Consider the following 22564-nt stretch of genomic DNA (forward strand, 5'->3'; position numbering starts at 1 on the left):
GGCTATGTTCTCATTGTCGGAGGTCAAGTCCGCCGTGTCACGGAATTGACTTCGGCACGGTCACGGCAGCAGCTCACCCCTGTAACTCGGACCGCAGTGGAGTCGATTCATGATGGCTCATTCAATTGCCAGCGACGACGCATCCCGATAGGGAAGGTCTCGGCCCCGGGGTATGACTCATCTTCGTCCCCTTTCTTCAATCGCTTTCCTCTTGCAGCGTTGGGGAGTCACGCCGCCTCCAAGATCTCCAGCAGTCTTCAGTTACTTGCGAAGGAATCGCACAGGCTGCAAATCCTTCGTCCAGGGTGAAGACCATTCCAGGTTGTTTCGATGTTGCAGTTGAGACGTGCTAGCTAATAGACTCCACAATTTGACTCAAAAAATTGTCGCGGCTACACGGCATCGGCTGATGAATTACCTTGTGAGCGCTGCCGTTTTGTAATCTGTCACTGATTCGCCAATTGTGTTTGAGACATCGCTATGGATTGAGAAGCCTCGGCCGTTGCCACAATGAGCTCCATTTGCCTAATGGTTCATACCCTTACTTTGACAACTATGAAGTGACGGTCCATCTTTGGTACATAAGAGTCGCACTACCGAAGCACTTCTAGTAAACGTCTCTCATCAAGCTACTTAACCAAGCATCCCCCACGACCTGAGGTACCTACTTGACGAACACGAAATCTCTGTTCGTCGCCCTCATCTGAATCTCATGCAAAGCACAACCACAACCTCAACCACCAACACCACAGCCGCCATCATGGAGCACTCAAACGCTTCCTCCCACTTCAAGCTCTCAGCAACTTCGTGCGGCACCTGCGCCGTCCACTTTGACAACCCCGACACCCGCCGCGCCCACTCAAAAAGTCAATGGCACGTCACGAACCTCAAACGGCGCATGGCCGACCTCGAACCCCTCACCGCGGAACAGCACGCCGCCGCTGTCTCCACACAATCGGCCGACGTCCCAGACAAAGTCGGCCCCACAGCGGAATCCGATTCATCGTCTTCGTCTACTTCTGATGCCGATCTGAGCGATGCCGATGACGATGATGATGAGTTCATTCCGGAAGAGTGCTTATTCTGCAATACCATCTCAGATTCCCTGGATAATAATATCGTGCACATGCATAAAGCGCATGGAATGTTTATCCCAGACAAGGAAAAGCTCATCGTCGACGTTGAGGCGTTGGTGAAGTACCTCCACCTCGTCGTCTTTGAATACCGCGAGTGTCTGCAGTGCGGTACACAGCGACGGACGGCTGCTGCGGTACAGCAGCATATGCTTGGAAAGGGCCATTGCCGCTTCGACGTCACAGCGGAGGACTCCGAGTTTAGGGACTTTTACGAGCAATCTTCAGACAGCAGTGAGGAGGGTTCAAGAACGCATAAGGATACTAAGAGAGCCATCGCAAATGCACTGGAAGAACGCGGATCGGTTCATCTACCGTCTGGCAAACAGCTCTCTCACCGTTCTGCCCCGGGGTCATCGAGACCTCGCAATAGGATCGGTGCTGATACCAACACTATTGGCTCTCAGAAGCTCGTCACTGGAGGCTTCTCGGGTATCAACGAGTCAGAAGCAAGCTTTCAGCTCACAGCACCACCTGGGCCCGGCAAGAAATTCGACACAAAGGCTCTGACGCGCGCCGAGAAGCGCGACGTTATCTTTGAGACGCAGCTTTCCCGGTTAAGCATCAATGACCGATCTGCGCTTGCGCATCTGTCGTCGGCTGAGCAGCGGAGCGTCTTGCTGACGAAGCAGAAGCAGTTGGATAAGGCGGAGAAGGCTGCTAGGAGGCTTCAGACTAGGTTGGAGATGAAGGCGAATAAGACTGGGCAGGGAAACTTTGTAAATGATGTTCCTGGGCGGAAGAATGGTTGATCGATGTAGGACAACACAGCCTCATACCAGATCTTGATGCAACTGTTTTCTTGTTGAGACCGTGGGCTGTGAGATTTACTCAGAGGATATATCACTCCATATCATCTGCTACTAAGTCTCGTTGCAAACGTTCAAGGAGTGACTCATTTGTGCTTCAAAGCCACATGGGAAACCTGGCTCTAGCCTACATCTCAGAGAGGATAGTAGTCGAGAATCTTTTATCATTGATAGCTTTCTTCCTCACATATCTACTACTATCCTTATTATTATCTTGCTACATTCTTTGGACATATTACCCACATAAAATTCTCTGAGAACTAAATAGAATCAGTCGAGGTAGTGATAGAGAAAGCATCGTTTAGCTTTAGGCATACGCGTGAAAACGAACTTCGAATAATGTTCTGAGACGAGAGAATACACATTGACAACAACGCCGGAAATCTTGGCCTGTATGGCTTGTTTTCAGGCTGTTTAAATCGCCAAAGGTGATGTTTTCAAGTGGTTGATTGATTCTTCTAATATGACTGGTGTCAAACATGCATTTTTATCTTTAGAATACTGACACTAGCTCTGGGTCAGATTTATGTGAGTAACCTGAACCTTGCTCTGAGTATTGGACAGGCAGGCCAAATGACACCATGCGCTCGGGTGCGAACTAAGTCCACAATCAAGTCTGCATGCCAGCTCATATCAATTTCCAATCTGGGTCTGGTTATGACCGCCCCAATTTCACGTTGGGCGACATGTCGCGTCTAATTTTCGGTCACACCTGCACTGGTTATTGGTCGAACGTTGCTGCGCCCCGTAAAAGATTGACCAATCCTACACCCTTGACTCACCGAGAAACGCAAGTATAAGATGATATGAAGTTCCCGTCACTTTCAATCCGGTCCCTCGTCCATTCCAATTCAGATTCGGATGAGCCATTCCACTGCTCAAATCTTGCTTAAGTGGCATTTATCAATTACCTCCATTCCCCTCTTCTCTCACCTCTCGTTCTTTTACCAAAAATTGTGGTCCGACACCAAAAGCATATATACCGTTCAAGCCCAAGCTGCCTTCGTTCTCTTGCATACTATCCAGCCTTTCATCCTCTCTTACAGTTCACCGACCACGTATAGATGTCACCGCAGTCGTCCTCAACAATCCTCCAATACTGGAATCGTACAATGCTATTCGATATTGTCATGATCACATGGGCTGATCCGACTTTGACCATCGACATGGTCACGTGCAGAACCAATTGCAACAATCTACGACATCAACAACAAAACTTCTCTACTGCTACAGAGTTCCGCCCCCGGGTTCAGCAGGGAATCTGTTACCTCCCCAGTGTCCAATCCAGTACACAGGGATTGGCGTCATCATCACGCCACAAAAGGGTCGCCGCCTAATTTTGTGTCAGCCTGACCCCGCTGCTGACAGTCCGCCTTGTAGGCAGACACGCATACGACGGAGAACTAGGCATATCACTTCGCAAGCCTTAACAATCTGACTGGACACGAAAGGTCGCCACGTCATTATCAGAGGCACCCCGCAGAAAAGTAAGGCGCATCCGCAAGGCATCGAGGCCTTTTTGGCTGCCTCGAAGTCGATCAGCGAAACGAATTGCAGCATACCGAATGAAGCTCAATCTCCGCTGCAACTCGCCAATCCCCTTCAGCAACCAACCCTTTGCCTATTACACAGGGCTCATCACAAAATCATACAACCTCCGTCTGCGAGGTCTGTCGAAGCCCAGAGCGCCTTGCGGCCATACAGCTGGCTTGATTGTAGAAGAACACCTTGTGATCCAGGCGCATCACTAAATTGGGCCAGTCACAACATGCCACGAACCCTATGCTGCGCCCTGGATCCGAGCAAACCTCTAGTGCTGCAGATGTGGCTGCTTCTTCGAAGTGTAGTGGAGTGTTGAGCCTAGAAGCCTAGACTATGGCACTCTGCTCCAGAGCCAGACTTTGTCTTGCCACCATTCACAGCAACCCTAGGTGCGTATTGATCGAATCTTATGGTAGCCAGGGTTCAGTGGATCTTCAACACAAGAACCATTATTGGAACTCCTCGAAAAGTTCGAGTGGTTTCATGTGGATGTCCCTAGCAGCTGACTAGCTAACTCTCTATCGCGGATTGAGATGGTAATTGCTACTATGGGTTGACTTTGGTCCAGGTTCTTGTAACAATTGAATCTTTGAATGAAATCTTTGAGGTACGAGCCACGAGTGTGCGTACCCAAAGCGACACCTACGTGTAAACCACATATTGTCTCGAGACAGAGTTGTCTTGACTTACGAAGCCTTTTGCCCCCATTGTTCAAAGGATCGTAACACTACTGCTCATATGACTCGCCAAGAATCAACCTATTCTAGACTCTTTTTTGTGTTTCATAAGCATGTACGATTATAGAACTTATCTGTTGAGCGAATCGACATCCAAGCGGCAAACTGGTTGCGAAAGGCAACAAATCTCTCGTGATTCTTTCCTCTTCCCCCACAACTGTCAGTCTAACCTGACTATCATTGCATTACTATGAGAGCTTTCACCGCCTCCCATACCCATACTCGTGCACGCGTTATGGGGTGCGCCTCGCTTCTGTTGTGTTACCTTTACAGAATCAAGGTGGGGTGGGGTTTGTTTAATACCAACAGCCCAATAGCAGCATCCGTCCGAGATGGTTAAGCAAAGAGTCGAGAAATACCGGTGCGAATCTCCCAAGGCATATTTTGAGAAGGAACGACCCCGCGCTCCTCAAGTCCCAAGCGCCCGCATTAGTCTAGCCGTACCATGCTGTTGGCAACAAAACGCCTCACTTTCGTCAACAACGTTGCCGTTCGGGAGGATAATTGACGATTTTTGGTGGTTTGGATGGTGCGCAAGCAAATGGATTAATTTTCTATCCCAATTGAAGCATCAAGAAACAAAACCGGCGTTCGTCACTTGCAGACTGGGTGGCATGATGGGCCATTGGTGGTACGGCGGCATTGCGAGATAATACATAAAGTTCAGGAGATCACCTCCCACTCGTACGCTTTCTGGCTTGATACGGCATTGGGAACCCATAGACTGGCTTTACTTGAGTTGAGAAGCTACAGCGAATTTGCAACAAATCAACTGCCAGCGGCTGTCTTCTCAAAGATGACTTATTCAGAGTACGATTGCCTCTTCAACTATTCGATACATATCCAAATGGCCTTACGCGAAGAATCATTAGACTCACTTGCCAACTTATAGTGTGAATGCGACAGAGACAAGCGAATCATCTCAAAAATCCGAAATCACTCAGAATAGTGAAGCATCCAGACTCAAGCAACAGCGCCTGGCAAGGTTTCAGGCCGAACCCCTTGAAGCCGGCAACAGGCTCGTCTTCTTACCCTACCAGTCTAGCAGAGTCGATGCTGCTGTGAGGGCCCATCGCGAGAGAGTCTCTGGCAAGCTGGCAAAGTAATAATCAGGGATTGGCGAGGGAGAACTAATCATTGTCTCTCGTTATTCTCCTGGGTCCCATATCCAGAACAGGGATATGCACTCGGCCATATGGAGAAATACTTGGGCCCAAGAATTGAAAACCCAAAGGTAGTCGGACGACTGTAGCCGTAGCTGCCAATGTATGAACGGTTGGAATGGTGATGTAGTAATCAATAAGCTTGTGCAAATTATATGCGTGCTTCAAATAAATAGACGTTTCTGGTTGAGCCCAGGCCCGGACATGTTATACAATGCGCTCGGAAGTAGTGACATGTGTGAAGAATCCCTAGTCTGAGACGTCATTATGCTATTGGATATTTGCAGAACCTTAGCCCTCCTCCAACGAGTTGGTAATTCGATATCATATCCTAGAGCCAATTGAACAACCCGCTATCACAACAACCCACCCTTCCATCCCGGCTGGTGATTAGGCCGTAGGACTATCAAGGCTTCTTATGTCCAGGGCACATGACACTGACTTGTGTTGTAGTAAACTTGGGGAAGGGATTGGGCAGGTTCAAGTTGAGGTTGTTGGTCGGTTTCCGCGGCACAGTGATTTGTTCATCGGCCATGAATTGCTTGCATCCCCAAGTGAGAACACCGTTCTTTACAACATCGCCACCACCGCATGCATTTTGAGCTGCAAGGAAAGAAAGTCAGCAAACTTATGTTCACTCTCACATACTCCATTAACAAGTCGACTTACGTCCAATGGGACCATCTTGACCAGCCTTGCCATAGGCGACAATGCGTGTTGGAGGAGGGTCGTTGCGAGCAGCTTCAGTAACGGCGTCGTCCAAGTAGTACTAAAAGAGCATCAGTATGTCATCGATCGGGGTGATTGGATATCATGTTTAGATAGAGGAAGACTGACCTGATGAACAGCAGCAACTTCAGCGCAGCTGGCCTGGGTTCGGTGCTGCTTGTCAACGGTGGTGCCACGTCTTGCCGCATCCTGCAAGCTAGTCTGGCATCGCTCAAGCGCAACGACAACCTGAGGCTTAAGACGCGAGTCCGCATAGGTATACAAGAAGGGCCCACCCTTCAGGTTGGAAGACAGATAGACGTCCTTGCCGAGGGCCATGGCGGCCATCATGACGGGTTGTCTGTTGAAGCGGACTTTATCCGCATTGAACTTTGTCTGCATTTCGTTGAAGGCTGCGCGAGCGAGCCCGTAAAGCTGACCGTCGCTGAAGAGCGTTCCGGTGTCTTGCTCAAAGGTGAGCTTGGCGGAGTAAACGAAACGTTGTGCATCGTCGCGCGCAGCCTTATCGAGGGTGATTCCAAACGTCTGAGCAGCGACGTTGAGGATGAGGGTGAAGAGCAAAAAGAGTGATGAGAGGCTGGCTCCCCAGCTACCACCGGCGTTGAACCACATCGTGGATTACTTTGAGACTACTTCAGATTCTGGAGCAGGACTTCAAGTGATAGACTAGCAAAAGAGTGTGAGGGCGGAGGGCCGAGTAAGGAATGAATGGACGCGAAACCGCGGGGGAGTTCAAGAGAGTGACAATATGATGCGACGATGGTTATAGCATTATGAGAGAGACACACGGTACTTTCAGAAACCGGGCTGAGTTGCCCATGACATAGTTAAGTTATTTGTCAGATGGACTTACGAACGACTGCTCCGAACTCTGTGACTGACTTGTAAACTAAACTGTCTCTTGGCAGTAATTTGACAGCTTTCTCAAAATCCCAGCAAGAGTTGGCCAGGGCCATTAGTTCGCCTGACGTTGATTAAAGGTCGAAGTCAAACCCATACCAATAATAGCCCCCAAAACCGGCGTCGGAGTGGAAATACTTGCCCGACGGAACCGATCTAGTACGTTAAGGGAGATAGAGTTTAAGGAACAGTAAGGCTAATTAGAGTCGGCGCCCGCGGCGGTTGTAGGCGACGCTGGGAGCGAAACCCACGTGTGGGCAGAGCGATTGACAAGAAGAGTATAGCTTATTAGATATACGAGTATACATATCAGTGGGCAGGTAATAACGACGGTATGCCCGGGTATCTTGGTGGCCTTGGCTCTTGGGGCGGAGGAGTTTCGTCTCATATTGTGACAGCCTTTGTCTTGGCGCGCGCGGTTGCCGGCAAGGCGGTAAAACCGTAAAACTCAAAGTCAATCTCAACCACCGCAGCGCTGTTGCGGGCAGCAAAGTAAAAGGAAATAACGAGCAGAAATATGATACGCCCGGGGCTGCCGAGGGCCTTTGCTTCATTTATGATGTCCGTATTCCGTATGTAGTCGGCGACTGTCCGTACGATACCTGACGACACTGACTCGCTCTTCGGCCCGAGCACCGGTACGCACCGCCACGACAAGACGCTTAGAGTTAATTAAGGGAATAGAGACTAAGGCACTTTGAGATGTTCCAGATTCATCATACATTGCAGCCCGCTTGGCGCGGAGACAAGTTGCGAATGGTTCATGCTGCAACAGCAGTTATAGTCATGCAACCACCGCCGTGTCGTTGCTGGGTTTGTTTGGGGATTTGAGCAAAGCATTCCATTCATTCAGCATCAACCTGTGCTTCTGATTTCTAAGTCACTCTTTTTTGTTCTTAGCCAAACATGAAGGCTTACACATTGAGTCTCGGGCTCCTTGCCGGGCTCGCACTTGCGCAGAGCGACTCAACGGCCGAGGAGGTCTTTGGAGCTATCGACCAGTGCAGCACGGCCAAATTTGACCAGTGCCTGAAAGATTCTACTGCACCTCATCGTTGCCTCAAGGTTCAGAAGTTTGCTGAGTGAGTACATCATATTATAACACGTCTTCTACAAGTCCTAACATTGTTCCAGGGAGATTGTTCAAGACACATGTGTTTTCAGCTGCCCTGATCAGTCACCTTGCCTCACAAAATGTGGCACCGACCGTGGTGGCGCATGGTGTGGTGAAGGGTAAGTTGAAGTCTCTTCATATGATCCAACAATGTCAATGATAACTAACCTGCCTATCTAACAGAGGTACCTGCTTCTGCGATCAGGGCTGGGATACCGCTCAGCCTGCTCCCGCAGACCCTTATGACCTCTCATGGGTGAAGAAGTGGGCTGCCATTGGCGATTCCTAGTGAGTTCCCATCAATCCAGATGGCCAGCGCTCACCATTCTAATTTGATTGTCTTTGATAGCTCCGCCGGCATTGGCTCCGGTTCGCCGTACCCCAACAGCTCAACCACCTGCGCTCGTTACGACCAGTCGTACCCAGCCTACATGCAATCTCACGAACTTATGCCCGAGTCTGCTCAATTCGAGTTTCTTGCCTGCTCCGGCGCCACCGCCCCCGAGATCCTTGCCAACCAGGTCTCCGCGTTGGGCACCGGCTACGACATCATCACCGTCAGCGCTGGCGGCAACGACGTCGGCCTCACCAGCATTCTCAACGCCTGTATCTTCCAGTGGAACCCATTTGCCAACTGCCCCGACGAGATGCAGGCCACGCTGAACCTCATCCGCGATACTCTGCCGGGTAACTTGGACAAGCTGTACGCTGGTCTCAAGAACAAGATCAACCCGGGCCGCAAGATTTACGTTACGGGCTACGCCAACTTCTTCGATAACACCACGACTGCCTGCGACGACGTCAGCTGGTCGTTCTGGTTCAATAGCGCCAATAAGCAGAAGCTCACCACTGAGCGCAGAACGCTGATGAACGAGCTCACTACTGCCGTCAACAACGTCATCGAGGCCGCGGTCAGGAGAGCCGGTGCCTCGTTCGAATTTGTCGACTACAACCAGTACTTCTCCGTGCTTCAGGGCCGTTTCTGCGAGGGTGCCACCAAGGAGCCCAACGGAAACCGTGATGGTCTTCTCTTCTTCGAGTGGTCTAGCAAGAACGACGATACCACCCTCGCGAGACGTGAGCCCGAGGTCGCATCTTTCAATAACGACCAGATGCTTCCTCGCGCGACCCCCACTATTGGTGACGTTGATTCGTCTCTGGAGATGCGCAGTAGCAAGCTGGGCCTCTTGTCCATCCTCTCCAAGCGCGCCGGACAAATCTGGAGCTCTTTCCCTCGCAGACAAACCACCAAGTCTAACACAAAGACACCCGTCCTGGAAGTCCGCCAGGGCACGGCTGCGTCGCCATCAATGGAGCAGTACATTGCCGACCAAATCACGGAAGCGCGCAAACGCAACTCAAGCCTCGTCATCTCTCTCGCTGACAACAGCGCCGCGGACCCAGCCTTCAGGGGCCGCAACAACATTGAGGTCTCTGACTTCATCGGCGACGAGATCAAAAGGGTGTTTCACCCGCGTCCCGGCGGCCACGCCGTGATTGCGAACCTCGTCATGTGGCGTCTGGCAGAGGATAACGCCGCGACGGTCGGCGACAAGGAATTTGGTGCCACGGAGGCTGCTGGTTGCGCTGTTCCTGTGCCGAGCACGCCGTCTATGCCTGAGACGATTCCCGGCGTGCTGCCGAATTGTCAGGCTGCTGCGCTCAAGTGCTTGAACTGCTTGGGTGGCGCGAGCGGTCTTGGTGTGTTTGTTTGCAACTTCCAGCACCACTCTGATTGCAATGCTTGTGGCGGCGGTGATGGATGCCCGTGCTAGACGTGTCGCGGAGGTTGCGTGAATAATAACGATGGTCTTTGCAGGGGAGATATGACCAGCGAACTTGAGCCTTTCTTTCTTCTCGTTGATCCAGAGATATCACTTAGTCTACAGCCAAAATACTTCATTAGTTCAAACACTTGTCCCATCTTGTGATATTCCCGGTGGTTTCAGCTTCAGGCACACCGTTGTGAGTGTCGATGCAGAAAGAAAAGGCAGACGCGTGAACCTCTTAAGGTAGCTGGGTATCAGAATCATATTCTTATAGTGACAGGTCTCTAATAGTTTGCATATCTATGGCTTCAACTCCACTGTAATTGTTACTCCAGCTTCCGATCCCCTGGCGATCAAGTTGGCCTTCAGCTCCTCTGCCCGTTGCTCTTCGCCAACCATTGAAATCTTCAACCTCAGTTCCTTCAAGTGCCGGGGCCGGCTCTCTAGGTACTCAACAATTTTGGCCTCAAGTGACTGCCACATGGGAACCACCGGGTCATCCTCCTCCCAATCGAGGTCGTCCCATCGATAGTGCCACCAGAAGAACATTTCGTTAGTGATGGTCAAAGCCTGGAGGCCCTCGGGGAGCACATCCGCCAGCTTCGACGAGCCTTTTGTTTCCCAGCCGAGGAGTACCGGCAGAGAGATGGAGAGACGAGTTAGTCGCGTGAAGTCCTTGAGTGACCCGAATGAGCCGCGGATTCCCCAGGGCCCGACCTCGCCGCAATCGATGGCCGTGGACGTCCAGAGCGTCAGCGCAAAAGAGAGCTCTTCGAGTGATGCCTTCAATGGGTTGAGCGAACTCCTCAGCACCTCTAAGTCTACCCAGTCGGACGCGTACTCAGCGTCGATAACGTATCCGCAACGGAATGTCTTGAGATTCGGGGAAGCTCGCAAGAGTTGGCCAACATTCTCCTCGGAGAGCTGGCATCTGCTTAGAACCAGCTCTTCTAGTGTAGCTGCTGATGGCTTCGGATGGGGAGTTGGCCAGATGATTGATTTCCCTCCATCTTCCACTCGATGAAGCTCAAGAGTTCGAATTTGCGGAAGGTAAAAGAAGGGGAGAATATTCTCAGCGTATACGTAGAAGTTTAACTCGTTTGCCGAATCTCCGTCAGGGGTTGGAACTAGAACCTTGACTGATTCCACATTGCTGAAAGAAGAGCCAGCAACAGAGTTCGAAGCGACCAATTGGCTGAAAAGAGTCAAGAACTCATCCCCGGATGGGCGAGATTGTGTCCATTCGTCGTGATCGTTCCGATCGTACGTCTGCACCTCAAGCGTCTCGAGGGCTGGGAGCCGCGATAACAGGATGGCGGTGTTATGTGCGAGCGAAACCTCTGGTTCCTGTAAGAGTGCCTCAGTTCGTTCGGCCGGCAGGCGGGACTCAGTGATCCACGATTTGATGGTAGCTTTATCGCTTGAAGTGAGACTTTTTGCAAGTAATGCGGTCTGAGAATCCTTCGCAGCCCTGACACCGCGCAGTGTGACGTCTCTGATGGCGGCAAGATTTGATACGTTGCCCAATAGTCGTCGCATGTCCTCGACGGCTGCTGTGAGATCTGACTGATCCCAGTCCCACAGAATGGCGGTTGGTATTGCTTCGTTGGCCATGATGGGATTGCCTTGCTGATTCAGTGAGATCGAATAAACCGTTCGTGTGTTGATCAATCAGTCCAGCGGAGAGATTGGGAGATTGTCCTTATTCAACGTGGAAACCACGGTGAAAGTGGTTCTCAACGACGTGTTCGTCCCGCCCGAGTGGTACCTGCGTTGCTTCGTCTGATTATATTTAGCGGCTCATTCCCTAGAGTTTTGGTCCGCGAAACCTTAAACAGCCCTGTCGATTAACGTCTTACACGCCAACTTGGCGTGCCAAGGGTCAGTCATGTCATGTCAGTCATGCTGTCAATGCCATGCCAAGCCGCGTCCGTGGGGTCTCCGTACTATGGATACACGAATTCTACCTAGTGGTTCTTGCACAATAATAATTACTTCCGAGGTCCTCAAAAGGAGAGAAAAGAATTAAGCATCCTCGTCCATGATCAGTCATCAAATCATCACGTGAGCTCAGCCAATGCACGAGCCACTTGCTGTACGGTGGCTGATTTTTCTCGATATGTGGCTGATGAAAATGTGGCTGTTCGTCTCCAAGTAGGGATTCGTCACCCGAAACTAATACGAAAGCATCGCAACTTCGTCTCATTCATCATTAGAACCCGAGCATTGCGAGCACCTCGTAAACTCGGAAACCCGTGTCACTATCCGCATTATTCGCAGCGCGATGGGTTCTCAACAACGGCAATGCCGAAACGGTGGAATTCCAATACCAGCTTTGCTTGTAAAGAACGAGAAAGAGCGAACACGCGTACAATGCGAGCCACTAACATGCTGCGGTCCGGCATCAGCCTCAAACGGCGTTCCGGCGATGTAGAGAAAACTCCGCTCCAGCGCCGCTTACGCAAACCTAAGTCCATCGTCAAATCTACTGTTTTCGGCGCGAATCTTCAATGATGTCGTATAAATTCATCGACGCCCTTTCGCATCATACTCTGATTGTCCATTGCTGCAACTGCCACTTTGCCAATTACGGAAAACATGTCTATTGTGGACTCGAAAAGAATTTTGGCGACTGCCGAGACGGAGGACGCCGAATCTCTCTGCAACGTCCCTCCTCCATACGAGCTGCACTCCGCCGGTGCGCTGTTATCTAGCGAGGCTGCAATACAGTGTCAGAATAGCATGCCCCTTTGCATACTCCGTACTTGAGACTGACCTTTAAGCAGCTGACGGTCATGTGAACATCAACTTCCAGTCGCAGAACCCAGGGGAACTGTGGGAGCAGCTTCCCCCTTTCCCCGCAGCCGAGGATACTGCGTTGCCGAACATCAACCTCAAGCCCGTACCCTTCCTTAACGTCGTGATACAGGTTGTAGGTAGCCGGGGTGAGTTCCTCACGGAAAATGACCCTGAAGCTTGACTTGTGGATGTTGCCTACTAATGTCAGTGTAACCAGGTGACGTTCAGCCATTCATAGCACTTGGCACAGCTCTCCGTCGTTACGGCCATCGGGTTCGCCTAGCCACGCATGACACCTTTTCCAAATTCGTGACCGACTCTGGCTTAGAGTTCTTCCCGATTGGCGGAGATCCCGCCGACTTGATGTCGGTAAGTCTTGTGTTTTCCCCTTAAATCTTCCATGTCCTGCGCTTGCCACTAACGAATACCAAGTACATGGTCCGAAATCCTGGTCTGATTCCTTCCATGGAGTCTCTTAAGGGCGGCGATGTGGGGAAGAAACGACGAATGATACGTGAAATGCTCCACGGATGCTGGCGTTCCTGCATTGATCCTGATCCCATCAGCAACCGACCGTTCGTAGCCGACGCCATCATCGCGAATCCCCCAAGCTTCGCCCATGTGCATTGTGCGCAAGCCCTCGGCATTCCAGCCCACATCATGTTCACCATGCCCTGGACAGCGACTCGTGCTTTCCCTCACCCACTAGCAAACATCCAACGCAGCAAGGACCTGGAGCTACAGGTCACCAATTGGCTGTCGTATGGAGTCGTCGAATTGATGACCTGGCAGGGTCTGGGCGATGTTATCAACAAATGGCGAAGGAAGGATCTCCAGCTCGCGCCGATTCCTGCCAGCATGGGTCCAGGCGTGACAACGTTTCTCAAGATCCCGCACACATACTGCTGGTCACCGGCCGTGGTTCCCAAGCCTGCAGACTGGGGTCCAGAAATTGACGTTTGCGGCTTCTTCATGCGCGACGAGCCGTCCTACAAGCCACCTGCCGACTTGAACGCCTTTCTTTCAGCCGGTCCGCCTCCATTGTATGTTGGGTTCGGTAGTATCGTTATTGACGACCCAGGGCGTTTGACAGACGTCATCCTCGAGGCCGCAGGTATTTGCGGCATCCGTGTCATCATCTCGCGAGGATGGAGCAAGCTCGGCGAGGGAAAGTCAAACACAGACAGCGTGTTCTATCTCGGAGATTGCCCACACGAGTGGCTGTTCAAACGAGTGTCAGCCGTGGTGCATCATGGAGGAGCTGGAACGACAGCTTGTGGCCTGATCAACGCGAGACCGACTATCATCGTGCCGTTCTTCGGCGACCAGCCGTTTTGGGGCCGGGTCATTGCAAAGTCAGGAGCAGGACCCTTACCGATTCCTCAAAAGGAGCTCCACACGCAGAAGCTCGTGGAGGCTATTCAGTATTGTCTTTCGCCCGAAGCAAATCGTGCGATCCAAGAAGTAGCCAGCGCCATGCGTCGAGAACGCGGCGTCGATACCGCCACAGCATCGTTCCATCGTAATATTCCTGCCAGCGATCTCGGCTGCGATCTACTTTCTGGTCAGCGCGCCGCCTGGCTGTTTGAGAAGCAGTCCAAAACGGGCGCCAAGCGGATGAGACTGTCGAATCAAGCAGCATCGTCTCTGATTGTTGAGAAGAAGATAAAGATGTCTGACTTGAAGCCTCTGCGAACGAAGGAATACGACACCGATGTGAAACGATGGGATCCCATCACCGGTGGTGCCTCTTCACTCCTAGGCACCGTCACCGACTTCACCGTCGCTCTGGGCGGCACCTTCATCGATCCATGGAAGGAATACAAGCGTTCTCGGGCGTCTGGTCATGAGGCCGGCTCGGCGAGTGGTGCAGCCGCAATGGCTGTGGGTAAGGGATTTGCCTCCATGTCTGGAGCGATCGTCAAGGGCGGCCTTGTGAGCATGCCCCTCGCCATCACAGAAGGCCTTCACAACGCTCCCAATCTGTACGGCGACAAGGTACGAGACAATGGCAAGGTAGAAGACTGGAAGAGCGGAGGAGTTGTAGCCGCAAAGGTAAACCTGGTTATCAGATGAGATCATCCGAGCCTACAGCTGACGTGAACTTAGACCTTTGGAACCGGATTCTATGACGGACTGACGGGTGTCTTTACCGATCCCTACAAAGGCGCGAAGGAAGGAGGTGCTCTTGGTCTAGCAAAGGGAGTTGCCACGGGGTCCTTCGGCCTTATTCTCAAGCCAGGAGCTGGTAAGTAGACAAACCCTGACTGATCTCACCTAAAGCAGATCATGTTTGGCAAGAGTTTTCGGTCTAAGCTAACCCGGCTGCCTGCCTAGCAATGTTCGGACTCGTCGCATACCCTGCTCAAGGAATCCATAAATCCCTCAAGGCAAGGACCGGTCGCAGCCATGAAGTTTTGAAGGCGAAAACCGCGCTCCTGGACTACGACCAACGACAGAACAATGGGAACCCCCGCGACGGAAGCAAGGTCCTGCAGGTGTTCGACGCCTACTTTACGCAATAGAGTTACATCCGCCAACGCTATTCGCGCATGCCACAACGTAGCCACTTATATACTAGTATTACCAAGCGACTGGAAATGCCAATGGACTGTCTCGGGGTCTCCGCTGTCCATGAGAGTGGTTTGTCTTGATCACATCGCGTGGCTGGTCTTGTGTAGAGGGAGGGGGAAAGGAACATGTAGGGTTACACTTGTCAGTTGTTAGACAAAGTTGTCAAGCATGCAGCCCACAAGCTGAACATAAGCCCAACAATGGCAAACAAGAAGGGCAGACGACCGAGGCGGGGCGGGAAACCAGGGAACGAAAACAAAACAAAAAGCGGGTCTATGCCGGACCCCGGTTCCGACACCTTGATGTCCTCCGAGTCGAGCGGGGGTCCGAGAACCCGGATGGCCACCGGGCGACTCAGCTTCCAGCTGTAAAAGTCCGCCCCAACGTCACCGAATTCACGAGCCAACACGACTTAGCACTTCTTGGCCGTGGAGTCGAGTCTCTACGACCGAGACTTGCCATTCGCTATGTGGTCCATTGGCCAATCGACCCCGAGAACATCAAGGTGATCGTGAGCTTGGCACAGAGCTGCCCACGCCTTGGCGACACCCGACTAATACCTCACGCATGGCCAAGAGTGTTCTAAGAAGGCAATCGTGACCGACGACATGGGCTCCACTGGCGTAATATTGGATCCTTTTCATCAAAGGAGCTTGTTGACGAGCATACGACGAGAGGGGAACCGGGAAAGATGGAGGGATTACCCAACTGCAACGAGCGGCAGAGATGGCTGGCGACGAACGCAGATTTCGGAGGAAGGGGGACCAGACGGGGTGGCGCATGCCCAACGGACTTTGCAACCTGGCTAGGATGGAAGGATTTGCCTACTTGTGGACATGAGCAACGAATCTACCCATAAAGCAAGCACAGCATGGCTAGCTGGTCTTGGCTCGACATCTCGAAGAGCCTCTCAAGCACCATTGGAGACCCGAGGCGACGGGACCGACAGAGAAAATTCTCATCCACATGGCGAGCTTGCAGATATAAAAGACCATCACAGACCTCGCATTCTTCAATGTCAAGCTCCTATCTTCAAGCTGTTTCCTAAGCTCCAAGTCCAAAGCTCAAGCTCATATTCAACAAAGCTTTCAGCCCGTCCACCAGAGCATCTTCAAGCTTTTAGCCTCAAAATACACCAGTCAAGATGAAGTACAGCCTCGCCTCCGCAGCCCTGCTGCTCTCCGCCCTCACGGACGCGACTCCCCTCGCGCGCCGCCAGGCCACCTCCACCTCCGAGACCGTCTCCGTCCCGGCGGCCCCGGCCTCCACCCCGCAAGTCCCCTACGACTGGTCCGCCGGCTGGCAAAAGACCTTCCCCATCCACCAGTCCTGCAACTCGACCCTCCGCGCCCAGCTCGAGGTCGGCCTCGCCGAGGCCCAGCAGCTCGCCGCCCACGCCCGCGACCACATCCTCCGCTTCGGCAACAGCTCCGAGCACGTCCGCAAGTACTTTGGCAACTCGTCCACCGCCACCCCCGTCGGCTGGTACGACCGCGTCGTCAACGCAGACAAGAACGGCATGACCTTCCGCTGCGACGACCCGGACCGCAACTGCGCCACCCAGTCCGGCTGGGCGGGCCACTGGCGCGGCGCCAACGCCTCCCAGGAGACCGTCATCTGCCCTCTCTCCTTTGAAATCCGCCGCCCCCTGACTTCCGTCTGCGGCCTGGGCTACAACGTCGCCAACTCCAAGCTCAACACCTTCTGGGCTACCGACCTCCTCCACCGCGTCTTCCACGTTCCCCTCATCTCCGAGGGCGCCGTCGAGCACTACGCCGAAGACTACGCCGAGGCCCTCGAGCTCGCAAAGAACAACGCCACCTACTCCGTCTTCGACAGCGACGCGCTGCAGTACTTCGCCATTGACGTTTGGGCTTACGATATCGCTGCCCCTGGCGTCGGATGCCCCGGCGAGCTTGAGGAGGACCACGACCACGAGGCCACGCCTACGACTACCGCTGCTGCTGGCGCCGCTACCACCACTGCCGCTGCGACCTCCAGCGCTCCTCAGGAGTGCCACACTCACGCTGACGGCGTTCAGCACTGCACCTAGATCATACTCATCATGGAGATGACGACACGATAGTGTTGAAGAAGAAACAACATCAAAACGAAGTGAAGGACAGTAGTGGGTGCAGCGAGCAAGTAATGAAACATTGACATGCCGGAAACGATACCACTGGGATCATGAATTAGACGAATGAGGAAACATTCCAAACAACAATTTTCAAGAGGGGATTTCTTAATGAACATAGATTAGATCAAACACCCTCATTATTTAAAAATCAATAATAATAATGGCAATTGCCTGTCAGAACAATACGCTTCCCCTTTGCAGTTCTCCTTTTGTGTGCAAATGCTCAAGAGCCAATCATTGCCTCTTCTGTTCCCAACGTGGTCGAAAGTGTCATTATTCAACCTTGCTGCCTTGCACAAATCCAATTACCAACGGCCGACTGGGCCTGTTGATAAGCGCACACACTAGTTGTCTGTTGTTGTATCATGATCATAGTCCAATCATTAACCCTTGAATGGTGCTCCCAACGAAACTACGCTATGCAAACACTCAGTCTACAATCAAGCCCTCCAAGACGTTCATTGCCTTGCTCCCCTCGCTCTCGAACCTGCTAACCATAGCCTCGCACTCTTGTCGCAGCTTCGACTCAGCCTGGTTGGCGTTGTGGTGAATCCACTCCTCCACTGTCATGCGCATCTCAGGGCTTGTCAGCTCGCTGCCTTTATGCAGGAGCCTGTCGACTGCGTTCCTCTTGTCCGACTTTTCAGGGGATCCGAAGACGAGGTCAATATCGACGGGGTTCCAGGGCGTGATGCTTTGAAGACTTGCCAAAGCTTTGCGCTTGGTTGGCGAGTTAGGTCTTGCTGGGGTTGATGAAATAGGCGCATGTGTCACCCGCTTTTGAGTTGTGGAAGGTCTTGAAGACGGAGGCTGGTTCTCGGCATCTGAAGACTGCGGAGATGGCGAGGGCGAAACAGCCGCTTGGCGAGCTGACTGGGCAGGAGAGATACGTGGAGTACCTGATTGATGTTGCACACTCCGGCGGGCAGATGAGGTGAGAACAGGCGATGATAGCGGTGGCGGGGAGCTCGTCTTCAGTGCGCTCCTTGGTGTGGGCTCAGGTGCCTCAGACTCAGGCTCAGGCCCAAGCTCGTCTACTTGCTCCAACTCGGACTCTTCTTCCTCTTCCGGCTCGTCTGCAAGCTCATCGGGGAGCTCTTGCTCTGGTTCCTCCAGCTCCTCGTGTTCCTCTTCAGGCTCGTCTTGAAGCTCCACTGGTGCGGGCGTTTGCCGTGCCGAAGCAAAAGACTGACGCGCTGACGTGTCCTCGGCTTCAGTCTCGATCTCAGCATCAGGCTCAGCCTGGGCTTCAGGTTCCGGCTCAACTTCAGCAGTAGCGGCTGCAGCCTCCGGCTCGATAGCTTCTATCTCTTCAACCTTGCCAGCGCTTTCCATAGATGCACGCGCCGCCAATGACGCCTTTGAAGGGCGTCCCCGTTTCCTCCCAGTGCTTGCGCGAGCAGGCTTTGTCGTGATCACCGTGGCAGTGCTGATCTCATCCTCTTCGATATCAGCAGGCTGTTCGAGGCGGCTGGGTTCTGCTGGAACCACTAGCTCGTCTTCTTCGACGACCACTTTCGCGGCATTGGCCTTCTGAGCCTTGGTCTGCTTAGACACCTTGCGGGGAGCTGCAGCCTTGCGCCCCTTTTTGGGAACTTCCAGAACCTCAGGCTCATCGATAGTCATTTCGGCCTCCAGTTGCTTCAATTCGTCGTCAACATCCTTTTCGTCTGCCACGTACGGTTCCGCGTCGAACATCTCGTGGTTGTCTGACGGCTCAGGGCTGACACCAGACTCCTTGTCCGATTGGTTCTTCTTTGACTTTGCCTTGGGGGCAGGAGCTTTCTTTCGTTCTGAATCGGAATCTTGCATGATATCTTCATCGTCCGTCAGCGGACGCTCCAGGTCAGCCTCAAGCTGCCTGGTAATCTCATCGTCATCCTCGGGGAATGCGCCGGGTGCAGTTCGCAGGGACGCCATTGATGCGTTTGACCTTTGTGAGGTCCCCGAGGCTTTCCGTGTTCCCTTCGTTCCAGACGCACGTGCAGTCTTGCGGCCTTTTGGTGCCTTCGTCGGCGGCGGCGCATCCGCAATGCTGATGTCCTGTTGTGATTGATCGATGGTCGAGCTGTCAGCGGCAGCTTTGGGCCGACCGCGTCCTCCACGCTTCTTTGGTGCAGGTGCCTCAGAGACTGTGAGCGCCGAATCATCCACGTCGTCGCTCGTGCGCTTGCGCCCTCGGGTAGGTTTCGATGGGGGTAGCCCTTTGTCTTCTTCCGGCATGGCCTCATCCTCGACAACTTCTACAGGCTCATCCTTCTTTGCCTTGGTCTTTCTGCCTTTTGTCGTGGTGGCCTTTTTGGCACGGGTACCTTTCTTGCCGCCCATTGTGGAGGCTGTTGTCAAGACACTGTCATCGAACTCCGCAGGGACGTCTGTTATGGATGTGATATCGGAAATCGATGTCGCGACTGACTGTACGGATAGTCTCGACGTGTTCTTTGAGCCTCGGGCGGCCTTGCCCTTCGGCTTTCTCGTGGAAGCGTATTGATTTACTAAAGCGAAGTACGGGCAGTTGGGGGATCGGTTGAAGTGTTCATCCCTGTAATTGGGTCAGATAATGCTTGCGAACGCAACACTTAGGGGACGTACATGGGCTTGTCGTTTGGTTCCCAACCGTCCAGAGCAAGCTCGCAGTAGGTGCAGGTTGCCATATCATTGTACTCGAGGGAAGGCGTGTATTTCCATCCTGCTTCGGCGAGCTAAGAGCTAGTCAGCAGAGGAAGGTCGGGTCGAAGTTCCATGACTGACCTGTTTGATCTTGTTCTTCCAGCCCCTCTTTCCCTCGTGTGGCCAACGGCCGTCAAAAGTCGCCTTTCTGGCCGCGATCATTCGAGTACTAGAAGGGTCTTCGGATGACAGACCGTTGAGGTTGGCTTCGATACCCGCGACAATAGCCCACCCGCATTCGGGAGAGTGCTTCAAGTGCTCTTCAAGGGGCTTATCACCCTCTTCCCAGCCATCGAGAGATTTGTTGCAGAGGAAACATGCGACGTTATCGGGGTTTTCGGGGAACGGCCGCCAGACGAAACCTGCTTTCGCGAGCTGCGGCAAGTTAGCACACGCGTCGTCTTTTGCTAAGCTTTTCTGACTGCAGACATACATCTTCTGGCAGCAAGTATTTCATGTGCGGCCATGTAAGGTTTTTGCCGCCTTTGGTCGCGCCTGATTGACGACGCTTTGGTGCAGGGTAGACTTGATGAAAGGAGCCCAATCGGCCATCCAGTGTGAAGTATTCATTCGGGACTAGACCCTCAAAGGCCAAGTTTTCTGTCATGCTGGGCTATCTCTGGGCGGTGTAGCACCTGTGAAGCTCAGGAATTGTGCAAGGTAAAGCTGGTCGCGATCCGGAGCGCGAACTGCTGCGCAAGAGAGAGGTACAGGACGGACGCGTCGATCGCAGGGAGGAAATATTATTCGCGACTAGAATGCATCGGGTCACAAGAGGTTGAGCTGTGGTCGCGTCGGTCTTCGAAAAGTAGGAATGGTCGAAAGAAAATATGGAGGGGAGCAATGTTTTTCAATTGTCGGTTGCGGGAGTGTAGCAACAGAATCGGAGTTGAGCAAACCAAAAGATTGGAGTTTGGTGCGGCAGACACCAAACCGTATTGGCCATCCCGATCGCGTTTGTTTACATTCAACCTCTGTTTCCGTTGCTAGCTGGTGGGTCCGGCGGGGTGTGGCTCATTTCTGTCCTGTCTGTTTTGTGACAGGCTAATCAGCCACATCGTGTTAGTCATCAATCAGCTCCCATGTCCGACTTCAACTCAGAAAGCAGACGCAAGGTATTACTTCGCTATGGACCGTCCATGCAATTTCCATTCAAGTTCTGGTAGCATGTTTCGTGTCGACTTGAAACTGCTCATACAAACTTTCATCGCCGTACCTCTTCCTGAATATACCGCACCCTGAGAAATACATTTCCCGAGGTCAAACAACTTTGCCTTGCGGATTTTCAACATTGACCACGATGAGAACTTCGTCATGATAGCGAGGCACGCGCGACCCCTTTCTCGGGAATACACCATCAATCGTGTTCTGTTCCCCATACACTCGCTCATTCTTCGCAGGCAGCCCCCCCATCTCCGATCTCTCTCCAGTAATCATGAGGAATCTCGCGAAATAGGTCAATAGCGAAACCAGGGACACTCTCCAGCACTGGTTCCAGATCCTTGTCCCTCATCATCCACTCCATGTCGGTGAGACAGAATTGCAGAAGCAATTTTCTGAGATCATCATCTCGGGATGTGGTATTCGAGTAAATGTGCCTAATCGTATCGGTCGTGGCTCGCAGCATCTCGTCAGTGCCTGGGGCATGCAACAAACTCTGGCGAAGCTTGTGCAAGCAGAGTCTTTTGAGTTCAATAATCTCGAATTGGTCTGCAGTGAGATAAAGCTTCGCATGTGCGAGGAAGACTTCCTTGTAGCCTGTCTGGTGTTGTAACTTGATGTCCTCGAGCCAGTCTTCAGTAGTCGACTCGGTCGCTTCAAAGGGAATGGGAAAGTGTTCCTCGCAGAACTTATACTGAGCGCTTGTATGTTGCTGACACTGCGGGTCTTGAGAGACGTTCCTGATCCACGTGTACAGGGATGATATTTCAGGCTGCGGGGCATTTCGTCGAGTACGAGTAGGCCCCATCCCGAGACGCAGGGGCACAAGTCTCTTCGCTGTCGACGGTCTTATACTGGCTGGTATGTTGGCGTTAACGTCGCCATCATCGCACTTTGTACCAGGTGTGTCATGGCTGCTGTGGCCCCCCTTGACTGTGTTGGAGGTGTCTTCCGTCTTGGACTTGGACAGGGCAGGCACCGTGTAGTCGCCGGAGTAGGCGTACTCCATCAAATTGACAAAGCTAGCCGGCTCAATATCTTCCCAATCCACGCAATATGAGACACTCCCGACTTGGTTTATGCTGGCTAATTTGAATGAAGTCCTTATCTTTCGTCTGATGAAATCTTTGAAAGATTGGGACATGGCTAAGAATGCGGATTCGTGGCCTGTGTATTCGGTCCTATCTTTGCCGATGATGAACGTAATTGTCCTAGATCGAAAGATCCTAGAGTCTCATGTCAGCTTTACTTGGTTTAAACACGTCCAAGTGAAGGAAACCCAACTGGTTCATGTCACGCTTGCGCTTCAGCGACATTGTGGGGATCG

General features: G+C 52.5%; 9 protein-coding genes across 9 annotated transcripts; 5 read left to right on the forward strand and 4 right to left on the reverse strand.

Moving 5' to 3' along the window:
• Positions 1-760: 760 nt before the first annotated feature.
• On the forward strand, positions 761-1885 carry CPAR01_04340 (uncharacterized protein; the record flags this gene model as incomplete). Its single annotated transcript, XM_060488621.1, has 1 exon — positions 761-1885. The coding sequence occupies one exon, from the start codon at positions 761-763 to the stop codon at positions 1883-1885; it is 1125 nt and encodes a 374-aa protein (XP_060352827.1).
• A 3277-nt stretch (positions 1886-5162) lies between these two features.
• Positions 5163-5327, forward strand: CPAR01_04341 (uncharacterized protein; the record flags this gene model as incomplete). The annotated part of the gene is made up of 1 exon (XM_060488622.1): positions 5163-5327. A coding segment is annotated over one exon (165 nt), but the record flags the coding sequence as incomplete, so codon positions are not given.
• Positions 5328-5790: 463 nt separating this feature from the next.
• On the reverse strand, positions 5791-6725 carry CPAR01_04342 (uncharacterized protein; the record flags this gene model as incomplete). The annotated part of the gene is made up of 3 exons (XM_060488623.1): positions 5791-5987; positions 6054-6153; positions 6222-6725. 3 exons carry the CDS (start codon positions 6723-6725, stop codon positions 5791-5793), a joined length of 801 nt encoding a protein of 266 aa, XP_060352829.1.
• A 1194-nt stretch (positions 6726-7919) lies between these two features.
• CPAR01_04343 (uncharacterized protein) lies at positions 7920-9902 on the forward strand (the record flags this gene model as incomplete). The annotated part of the gene is made up of 4 exons (XM_060488624.1): positions 7920-8095; positions 8148-8246; positions 8311-8415; positions 8477-9902. 4 exons carry the CDS (start codon positions 7920-7922, stop codon positions 9900-9902), a joined length of 1806 nt encoding a protein of 601 aa, XP_060352830.1.
• A 294-nt stretch (positions 9903-10196) lies between these two features.
• CPAR01_04344 (uncharacterized protein) lies at positions 10197-11510 on the reverse strand (the record flags this gene model as incomplete). Its single annotated transcript, XM_060488625.1, has 1 exon — positions 10197-11510. One exon carries the CDS (start codon positions 11508-11510, stop codon positions 10197-10199), a length of 1314 nt encoding a protein of 437 aa, XP_060352831.1.
• A 984-nt stretch (positions 11511-12494) lies between these two features.
• On the forward strand, positions 12495-15220 carry CPAR01_04345 (uncharacterized protein; the record flags this gene model as incomplete). The annotated part of the gene is made up of 6 exons (XM_060488626.1): positions 12495-12627; positions 12683-12841; positions 12913-13064; positions 13128-14750; positions 14805-14943; positions 15033-15220. 6 exons carry the CDS (start codon positions 12495-12497, stop codon positions 15218-15220), a joined length of 2394 nt encoding a protein of 797 aa, XP_060352832.1.
• A 1193-nt stretch (positions 15221-16413) lies between these two features.
• CPAR01_04346 (uncharacterized protein) lies at positions 16414-17322 on the forward strand (the record flags this gene model as incomplete). Its single annotated transcript, XM_060488627.1, has 1 exon — positions 16414-17322. One exon carries the CDS (start codon positions 16414-16416, stop codon positions 17320-17322), a length of 909 nt encoding a protein of 302 aa, XP_060352833.1.
• Positions 17323-17835: 513 nt separating this feature from the next.
• On the reverse strand, positions 17836-20683 carry CPAR01_04347 (AT hook domain-containing protein; the record flags this gene model as incomplete). Its single annotated transcript, XM_060488628.1, has 4 exons — positions 17836-19948; positions 19999-20108; positions 20158-20451; positions 20510-20683. The coding sequence occupies 4 exons, from the start codon at positions 20681-20683 to the stop codon at positions 17836-17838; spliced, it is 2691 nt and encodes an 896-aa protein (XP_060352834.1).
• A 780-nt stretch (positions 20684-21463) lies between these two features.
• On the reverse strand, positions 21464-22553 carry CPAR01_04348 (uncharacterized protein; the record flags this gene model as incomplete). The annotated part of the gene is made up of 2 exons (XM_060488629.1): positions 21464-22463; positions 22522-22553. The coding sequence occupies 2 exons, from the start codon at positions 22551-22553 to the stop codon at positions 21464-21466; spliced, it is 1032 nt and encodes a 343-aa protein (XP_060352835.1).
• Between the last annotated feature and the right edge of the window lie 11 nt (positions 22554-22564).

This window comes from Colletotrichum paranaense (genome assembly GCF_030867605.1).
Source record: "Colletotrichum paranaense strain IMI 384185 chromosome Unknown Scaffold_3.1, whole genome shotgun sequence".
In the NCBI taxonomy this organism is placed as follows: domain Eukaryota; kingdom Fungi; phylum Ascomycota; class Sordariomycetes; order Glomerellales; family Glomerellaceae; genus Colletotrichum; species Colletotrichum paranaense.